Here is a 10,283-nt window from a genome sequence, read left to right as displayed (position 1 = left end):
GTATAAGCCACCTAAACCCATCTACCTTTTAGGCATCTCAATAAGACCTTTCTAAAATTTTGTCATATTTTTTTTTTTAATAAATATTTCGTAAAATTAATCATGTAGATTTGTTAGAATATCACAACAAAAAGAAAGTTGCACAATTTATTACGAGAAAAATGAGTTCAAAGACCCTCTCAAGTTTTTAATTACAAAAAAGGGGACAGGTGGGTCCCACAATATTATTAAGTTAAAAAGAAATAAAACCGCTTAAACAACTACGATAGTTGTTCGACGACTGTATTAGTTGTCTCAACAACTATCAGAGTTGTCCAACAACTTTGCACAATTATCAAATAACTTAGCAAAGTTGTCGAGACAACTTCTTTAGTTGTTGAAGCAAAAATATTTTAAAAAAACTAAAAAAAATATGTCCCTTTTATCTATTTTTTAAAACTTGAAGGACCTCACTTTATTGGAAACTTGCTTATCCCTTTTAATTCAAAGGCCCTTTTATTACTGTGAATTGAGCTAGTGCATTTCTATATTTGCCACAAAAATGTCGTAAAATCACAATTTTCAAAAATCATTTCAAAAAAGATGATTTTCAGATAAAAGTTAATTTTCTGGTGTGAAGACCTTCCAATATTTTTTTTTTCTGGGTTCCAATGGCTTTAACCTCTTGTTTATTGTTGGCTTAATAGGAAATAAATTGTGCACCATTTGTCATTCGACATCTTAGGTTAAGTAGGCATAGGCCATATTTATTTATTTTTACTATTTTTCAAAAAATTATTTCACTTTATTCAAAAAAATATTATTTGATCATACAAATTTCAAATACAACTTGAATGAAAACACCTATATTCTTATTTTCATTTTTTTCTCACTTACACTTTTTTAGTTATAGTTAAACATATTAAATTCAACAAAGTCTTTCGAAAAGGATATCACCAAACACAACTCCAGCTTCAAAAATTACAGATAAAGTGAATATTTTTTAAAAAATTTCATGGGCAAAGCCTACTATGTTTTAACAAAAAATATTTAAAATAATGTTCACACTAGAATTTACGTAAATAAAATTTCAAAAGTGAAAAATGAATTAAAAAAACAAGTTGAAATACAATTTCAAGTTGAATATGAAATTTTCACTACTAAACACTAATTTTCAAGTAAAATGATACATTACTTCATATAAAAGTGTGTCATTTTTATGACCAACAAGGTAATCATAATGGCCACTTGTAAGGGCATCATACATGCATTATTTTTTGGCCATTCCTGCAGGGACCAGTGAGTACCAAAAGCAATCTGACAACATTTCCCTGATTCCCCTCTATAATTGATATTCACTTCACCTGTGAATTGCAAATGAAGACAACTTTTTCCACTTTGCACTTTTTCTAAATGAATATGTGAAAACAAAGAACAAATTGATAGATTTTGGTTATTTCTTGGAAAGTAAAAAAGTAAGACCTTGAAACTGTGAGACCACATGAATTTAAACTAATACACTAATATTGTTCTGTATTTCTCTATCACGTAGCTGATTCAATATGAACAAAGGGGAAAAGAGAAGAAAAAGATATCAAAATTGATAGATCAAAATTTTGTTGACAATATAAATAAATATTAACCCCACAAAAATAGTAAATCCCGTTTGGCATGAGCCAAAATTGATAATGCGCAACGAGGTCAAAATCATGAAAACTTCAAAGGATGCACAACAACTCCATTTCGAACATCAGCAATACGTCCCCACCTTCCTAGGCGAGGTTCCTGCAGTAAAAGGCATTTCAGATCAGACAATGGTATACAGACTACAAACGATGTCTCGGGTATGAATTCAATGCCCTGTGCTAGAGAATATCAGATGAGATTTGCACATTATCAGGAAATCATATATCACAAGGGCGTGTTGCAAAATAAGGTACTCAGATCAATAGCCCAAGTCTGACTTGAAAACATAGTATCTTTTACCCAGACGTGTCATAATATCCAGATACACCTGTGTAATCAACGAAGCTATTTGGATATCGAACTAAACATTCTTTCGTCAATCAGGGAGAAAAACTAGTCACTTCCGACCAAAAAAATGTCACACATCTATGCTAGTCATCTGCAACCAACTCAAAAAGAGGTCCTTATCACTTCCACACTCTGCTCTCCATACCCTAAGAATACTTTGTTCTAAATGGCCTTTGTGCCAGGGAGAGAATCTTGTTTACCATCATCAAAATCAAATCTCAAGTTTCAGGCAGGCACACATCTTTGTGAGAAAATAGTCCTGGACTTCCTCAAGGATAGACCATATCAGCAGAAATCAGAAGGAAGTAACTTCAGGGAAAACTTCAAAAAAAAAAAGGCTTTGGTCCTTTGAAGGAAGAAGAAGAATTAAGACTCTTACTGAAATGTCCACATATGTAAGGGCAAGGACAGGAAAGATCATATTAAGAAATTATAACTATTCATCCCAAAATAACAAAGAGTATTCTGCTCTCTTTATAAAAGAATTAACTTATTATCCCAAATACCAATTGTCCTAAGAGGATATTGATCTCAGTCAAAAATAATTGGCCAAGTAAAAATGTGAGTGATGTCGTATCAAGAAGTTGGATCACCAAAACAAACAAATATGAAAGAAACCAAATCTTTTTGATTTGTTCAGCGAAGTTGCAAAAAATAAAAAAGATTGAAGCATAAAAAGGAAAAAGAACCATTCACCTGTCCCACTCCAGCAACCAAGAACTGTCCTGATTTTGAAAAAACTAAGGAATTTATAAATCCAGCCTGCATTAAAACAATGATTATATCAGCATTATATTGTACTTCAGAAGCAACATCAGTTTACAGGCAGAAATATTGTTTCACTAATTAAGTCCAATGAATTGTGCACATTAAACCTTTATTCCTATAGGGAGGATATATCATTTTCCGACATCCCAAGATAAGAGCAGATACTGCATTTTCTTTTGGTTGAATGGGGGAGGGAGAGGGAAACTTGCAATGATTAGCAGAGTTCATATTTGGTGAACTTCTTAAGAAGTTCATTGTGAGACCTCTAACTGGAAGATTTGACTTTGATTAAAGATGTCGAAGAACTCAACTTGAACATAGGAAAAGTAAAACTAACTAGAAATGGCAATCTATAAACAAACATTTTAATCAGCTGCAAAAATCAATTAACTTCTAAAATCTCTATTCAATCAACGTATCTAGAGGGAACTTTAGTTTAAACCAGTGCTAACGCCAATGAGTTGAAAATATAAAGGTGTTGAATAAATTACTTAAAACCCTCACGGGTTGTCCGGTTTGCTGATAGGATAAGGTCAGACTGTATTGCCAGTGGAGATGACAATAAGAGACCTTTTTTTTTCCCAAAAAAAGCGGTCCCCAAACAAGCTTGCGCTTTCACCTCAACTAATCCAACCAAGACTTACAGAAAGAGATGATTCACCTAATGTGACCTCTTCAGAGATTTCAACCTTGTTTTCAAGGCTGTTACTCCAGCTCTGTTTTTCTTTGGGGAAACAGTCCTCTTTTCTTCTTTTTTCACTCCAACTGCTAGGTCAAACCCTTTGGAATAGTTAGGGAGAGTTCGCCAGGAGATTATGAGTAGAATTGAAATACTCTTGTCACATTTTTTGGCAGGGAAAGGTAACTATGTCAAATCAATATCCCCAGTAAAATCATAATATGCTTCTCTCACTGCAGGTTGCATGTAGAATCAATATCCCCCGTAAAATCATAATATGCTTCTCTCACAGGCGTGCAACAGTCACTATCTTGGCATGGAAACAAATTTGGGGTGTGGATATAAGAATGTTAGCTGCACGCTTATCCCGATTTGTGGCCAAAGAATCAAGCTTGACACAAGAAAATTGACAGAGAGGGGGTTTTCAAAACTATGTTCTAGATGAATTTTTCTGTTGGAGGAACACAGAAACAGTTAGTAACTTAACACTGTCCAATAACAGATCAACCAAGGCATCTTTTTTAAAAAAACCTAGGCAGCTTTTCTTAAATATGCTGAGGTCTAAAAGGAATGGTGACAAGGAATAGAGATGAACATTCTTAGATGCTGGGGCAGAACAAATGGTGGAATGGAATCGCTGCATATATGTGATGAATTCAGCAAAAAGAGAGGGATGCAAGGTATTTGAAGAGTTGATCGCATACAGAAGATCAAGTTAAACGGCATACATATTTTTCTCTTTTGGTATAAAAGAGAAATTGTAAATGATGCTGAATCTTTGATATCTCTCATTGATTTAGGACTTCCTGTAAGGATAGAAAACAGACTAACTTTCGCTTTTTGCCTTGTAATAACTGTACAGATAAGCACTTTCCTAGTGCTAATTGAGCCATAGCAGTAAACCTACCTTTTTAAAATAATCTTATTAGTTGCTCTTTATTGTTCCAGAATAAGCTTTGATGTGACTGGACTGAACAAGCTAATGTAATTACAGATGAACATGGTGGTAGAGATGAACTATGCTGGTAGTGACGGAATTTTGTTTAGTTGGCAATTGGCACCATAACAGATGAACTATGGCGGTAAAGTTGTTGCCGTGTGACCAGAGGGTCACGGGTTCAAGCAGTGGGAACAGACTCTTGCAGAAATGCAAGTTGCAAGGTAAGGCTGCGTACAGCAGGAGCTTTAATGCACCGGGCTGCACTTTGCTTGGAAAGGGGAGAAGTAGAACGAGGAAGGACAGCCAGAGATTTGAATAGAATTCTGAACAGTCTAAACCCTTATCCTTTTTCTGCATTTTTATGGCTAACTTCAAAGCCACGCAGAGTTAGAATTTTTCTATTGAGACGAAACCATAATATTGTACAGCCTGTATAGGGTTGGGATCCCATCATGCCCCCTTTAACACAATACTTTCAGCTTTTGTAATACTTGTAGGTGTTATGTGAGCTACAAAATCCAGTACCACTCACGCACAATATCCCCTCTACTCCTGGCTATAATGAAGTCACAGACTTCTAGGATCACCAAAATAAATCCAAGAATCAGATGGAAACACACTGATCGATTCCTTACCACTGGGAGCTCAAACAATGGCCGGATGCCTTTTGATTCATTTTCAATTGTCCACAATCGAACGGACCCACTGCCAGCTCCTGATGCTGCAAGATCACTATTTCTGCAGACTGTCAGCGCACTAACCCAAGATAGTGCTGATGAGGAATGACTCTGAGGATTAAGGGTGCCATTTTCTGCAATATTGAACACGCTTTAGTTTTTCAATTATATCTTAGTGAAGTAATTCCAATTGATGCAAAATAATAATATTAAAACGTACAACTAAATGTATCCGATCATAGGAGAGAGATAACAGAAAAATACAAAAACATTGAAGCTTTACCCATGTGGCCATTTGATAGAGCCCCATTTATCTGTTCAATTCCCGCTGATTGCAATGAAGAATGTGCATTTTTTACAATGTGGACAGGTTTCTTCCTTAATACGTTCCAGTGCTCAATACTTCCATCATCTGAACCAGATAAAAACTCATCATTATTGATGAAACAGCAGCATTCAAGGGAAGTTGCTGGAGCACGAAATATCAATTGAGATTCCTCTGGAACCTGTTGGCAGGAAGAGGGAGGCAAAGTGGGAACAAAAGTTATCAAGAGTCGGAACTATCTTTGAGAACTTGATGCATAACTGAAGGCCACAAGAAGGAGAGACAAAAGAAGAAGTGTAAAACTAATTCCCATCTGCTATTAGTTCATAATACTTAATCATCTCTTACTGTGCTTTCTCTTTCACCAGAAAAGAAAATGGAAGCTAATTATCATGCTTCAGGGCTTTAAAACTATGACACTAGAGGAGTCCGAAGTACATAGAGTCTTCAGCATCTTAAAAATCTCAAATTGATCCAAAACAGGGTCTCAACAATCGTAGACACTGCATGACTTGTTATATCCAGTTTTAAGTCACCCAAGCACAGACCCTTTTTTTATTTATTTCATTTATAGTAAAATAAGATTGGGTACATCCGAGTCTACAGGAAGTCTATCCCCACTAAGGCAGTGGTTAGTAACTATAGAATCACATTTTGGTGCCTAATATGATTTTTGAACATCTTTGAGATAGTCACGCTTGGGATTGGGGTGCTGACCAATGACTTGGACATACAAGCTACAACATTCTAAAAATTGTTCTACTGTTTCTTTGCATCCAGAAGTTTATATACTTTCCATCATAGACGCCACACAAGAATGTTTGGTTCGCGGTTCTTACAACCTTAAAATAAAAGAGGATTCACTAACTTAAATTTGACAAATGGTCAACCCAATTAACGTGCCTTAATGCCTTTTTAGTTGGACATCCTCAAACTCAATAATCATGAATATACTGTTCTTTTTCAAAGGACATGAATCTAGTATTATTACTATTCATTTTTTAATTGAAGCTATCTAACATCAAAGACCCAGTCATAGTGCTAGAGCAACCTTTAAGGAATCCAGTTAGGAGTTTTGACAAACTCCTAGATCCTAAAAAGCTCACGATGTTAGGTACTACCGGAGGACATGCTTGATGACAACTCAGAGTATGTTACTCCTTTCACTAGAAAAATAAACCTGTCATAAGGACTTCTTCATCAACACGGAAGGCGCAGATCTTCGCTTAAATTCTTCATAAGAAACAATTTGCATTGAATATTTAAGAATCAACCAGAGTTTCTTTTACTAAACACTCAAACAGATACATAGGTAGAAAAAAGAAACTTCCTAAAAGTAGATAAAAGGTGAATTACCTTCCATAAGTGCATGGTTCGATCTCGTCCAACAGTCAACACCCTTTCTTTCCTCAAAGAATCAATGGTCAGAACTTCACTTTGATGACCAAACAAGGTATTTACATAAGCTCTATCTTCCACATTCCATATCTTGATGGATCGATCAAACGACCCTGAAAACAGTTCACAAGATCCTTGTCTGAATGTCAAACATGAAACAGGTCCCTTATGACCAGGGAATGCCTGTAAAAGAATCATTTTCAAGTTAGAGTAGAAATGGAGAGTTAAATAAAGAATCAGTGAATTAGCCTCTTTCAGATTTGAAGAGTGCATTTAGTTCCAAACAATTGAATTTGCAAGGGATATGCTAACTAAGTCACTGGAGTGCTATTAGACTTGCAAGGAGAGCTCTAACCAACATGAGTTCCAACCTATCACCTAACGTATACGGATTTGATTTGAGAGAGAGAGAGAGAGAGAGAGAGAGAGGCAGAATCTAAAGTTGATCATCATACCTTGATATGCTGCCGTGTCCGAACGTCCCACAAATGAACGTGACGATCCAAGCCTCCACTTGCCAAATAGCGTCCATCAGAGCTGACAGCCAAAGCTAAAACATGCTTACTATGTTTCGTAGCTCGACCTTGTGGATCCTTTGCACCATGTGACTTCAAAGCTTCATCAGTAGGCCATTTATACTTTTCAGTCTTTCCGCTGTCCACATCCCAACTAACAATAGTACCATCTTTAGAAGATGAAAATCCTTTTAAGTCGTCCTCAGATAAAGTCACAGCAGTTACGGATTGTCGATGTTTCACTAAAAGGTGAAATCCCTCTGTAGGCTTTTGAATCCTGTAGAATGAATAATGGTACAATTCGATAACTATCCAAACCAATGTCCTTTTTGAGTTAATCACTTGCAAAATTTGAATAATATCTCTTATCATGGCTATACTGGAATACAACAGCTTACATAGCAATTACTTGACTCTTTGAATGGGAGATAATGAAGTAGCATCTATCAACTCAAAAGAACTTCAGTTATAGCCTATGAACAAGCACAACACTTGTAACATTAAAACAGATCTCGATTTGATTGAGCTCTCAAACTAATCAACATATTCAGTTCATCGGCTCGGTGATGATGGAATCTAGCTGTCTAGGTCAGCTTGTGTGTGGGATTCAAAATTGGGACATTTAGATTGGATGGTAAGACATATTATCTCCACATTAAAATTAGTATAAGTTGATAAATGTTTGGTTGTGATTTAAGGAGATTAATCTCCACCTATAAATCAACTTTCTAATAAGAACTTTTTCGTTTTTTGTTTAAATAAGCAGATTTTTTAAACTATCCATAGTATACTAGTAATATTTAATATATGAAACTAAACATTCAACAAGACATAATCTTTACATTATATGCGCCCTGCATTACAATCCTAACATTACAATCGTTGCATTACTGATCACTCTGCATATATTTCCTACATATCTCAACCCTAAATCAAAAGGACCTCTAAGTTGCTACTCACATACCGATAATCTTTACATTATACACGCCCTGCATTACAATCCTAACATTACAATCATTGCATTATTAATCTCTCTGCATATAATCCCTACATATCTGAACTCTAAACCAAAGGAACTCTAAGTTGCTACTCACATACCGAACCTGCAATTATATGAATAAGAAAAATTCATCCAGCTACCTATATACCGCGACAGAGAAAATTCAGGTAAATGGAATAAACAATCCATAGTAATCACACACACCTGGAAGCAATAGCTCTTCTAACACGACCACTCTCCTCCATCTGCTCCTGCTGCAACATATCCGCCACTCGCGAATCTCTCATCGCTTCCCTCTCCTCTCTATCGTACTCATCTTCACTCTCTCTTTCTTCCTCATCCTTCCTCTTCAACTCCCTCACACTACGTAAATACGCCTCCGCCACCCTCTTCCTCTTCTCCGCTGCCGTCTCCTCCTCTTCTTCTTCCTCACCCCTTCCCACATTCCTATCCACTCCTTCGTCATCGGAACCGTAAATGTCCTCCGAATCATCACTACTCTCTATATCTTCATCGTCTCCAAACATCCTTCGCCTTTTTATGTCATTGTCTTCATCGAAAAATGGGTCATTTTCAACTGAAAATCTTTTTTTACCCTTTTTCTGGGTGTTTTGAGCTGAAGCTTTCTTCTTTTTCAGGTTTTTGGCCTTCATGGTACAATTGTGAGCTCAAACTTGAGAAATTTTAGCAGAAGTATGACAGAAATTGTTGCAAATTTTGGATTTGGAAGTGAAGCAAAAGCAAGGGGGTAGCAATATGGTAATTAGGGTTTTAGGACCAGTGTGCAAATGGCAGCACACAGAATTTAGGGCTTAAGGGTGGAAAGAGGGGAGATGTTAGAAACGGGTAAATGGACTCTGCAGATTTGGGCCTCCCACTTGAGGTAAAATGGGCGCTCTCACCAATTACCCAATTAGCACTGTGTTAATATCATAACAAAAATTGGGATTAATTTCATAAAGGAAAAATTACATAAACTAGTAATTTAAGACAATAATTGCAAGTAATAGCAATAGTTTCTTAAAATTACACCTATTAGTAAAAGTAGCAATATTTTACATTTTTATTTAACTGACGCGTGACATTCACTCTATTTTTTCCACTATACGCTTTTCACACCTCTTTACCTTTTGTTTACATATTTTCACGCCACAAACAAAGATTCAATTCCCTCCAATATCTTCTTCGGCTTTTTTTTTTTTTTTCAAAATCCGCAAATTTCTCCCTAAATTTTGATAAACCTTATTTCCACCTTTTATGATAAGTGATTTTTCAGTTAATGCATGTTAAATTTTTCTTATGACTTTTTCTTGTTTGTCACTGTTTTTTTCATATAATTGTGTGTTTAATTTGGGGTTTAATTTTGTGTGTTGATTTTTTTCTTGTTTACCGCTATAATGTCAAAACATACAAATTGTTCTATGAATTTTGATGAAATACTATCTTTTAGCTCAGGTTTAACCCAAGATGAAAACATTAACTTGATTTCTTGTAATAATCAGCTAAAGGGAAGTATTAACTTACAAGAGGTGAGTTCGAAGAAGCGAAACGATCCCCAAAAGTCCGTTGAAATAATGAAACGGAAAGCAGTGAGGGAATCTTTGTCCCCTAAATCCCAAAAAAAATAAAAAAAACAGCAAAAAAGAGAAAGCCAAATGAAAAATCTCATTCAAGCCCGATTTCATCTGATTATGAATCGTCATCTGAAGAAGAGAAAGTTGAGGAGGTATTGTTGCATTTGCAAAATTTTGTAGTTTATGTACAATATGTTAATATATGTATTTTATTTATGCAATTAATAAGCTGTGTACTTATTTTAGCTTTCAGTCAAGTTATGAAATTTGCAGTTCTTAATGTGAAGATACATGTATGTTATGTTATAGATATGTAATTGTGAAAATTTATGAGATTTGTTACTTATAAGTTTTAGAGTTGTATTTATTCTGTATTAGATATTTAAGATATGTA

The 10,283-nt window shown here is 35.4% G+C and overlaps 1 protein-coding gene across 1 annotated transcript; it reads right to left on the bottom strand.

The window, feature by feature from the left end:
* Window positions 1-1,397: 1,397 nt before the first annotated feature.
* On the bottom strand, window positions 1,398-9,206 carry LOC107859020 (U3 snoRNP-associated protein-like YAO). The gene is made up of 7 exons (XM_016703873.2): window positions 8,520-9,206; window positions 7,256-7,592; window positions 6,759-6,983; window positions 5,361-5,583; window positions 5,036-5,211; window positions 2,710-2,775; window positions 1,398-1,764 (listed from the first exon to the last, which is right to left on the bottom strand). The coding sequence occupies exons 1-7, from the start codon at window positions 8,966-8,968 to the stop codon at window positions 1,687-1,689; spliced, it is 1,554 nt and encodes a 517-aa protein (XP_016559359.1). The 5' UTR covers window positions 8,969-9,206; the 3' UTR covers window positions 1,398-1,686.
* Window positions 9,207-10,283: the final 1,077 nt, after the last annotated feature.

Source organism: Capsicum annuum, chromosome 2, assembly GCF_002878395.1.
Source record: "Capsicum annuum cultivar UCD-10X-F1 chromosome 2, UCD10Xv1.1, whole genome shotgun sequence".
In the NCBI taxonomy this organism is placed as follows: domain Eukaryota; kingdom Viridiplantae; phylum Streptophyta; class Magnoliopsida; order Solanales; family Solanaceae; genus Capsicum; species Capsicum annuum.
The sequence above is the reverse complement of the archived record's forward strand: the minus strand, read 5'-3'. Positions and strand labels throughout refer to the sequence as shown.

Bases quoted from the DNA above. Each gene is read 5' to 3' on its own strand.
- LOC107859020 (XM_016703873.2), bottom strand. From the start codon at position 8,968: ATGAAGGCCAAAAACCTGAAAAAGAAGAAAGCTTCAGCTCAAAACACC. The intron at 5,584-6,758 runs GTAATTCACCTT...TCCTGCCAACAG, and splicing joins GAACCATGCACTTATGGAAG to GTTCCAGAGGAATCTCAATT. The intron at 1,765-2,709 runs GTGAATGGTTCT...CTTTTACTGCAG, and splicing joins TGGTTGCTGGAGTGGGACAG to GAACCTCGCCTAGGAAGGTG.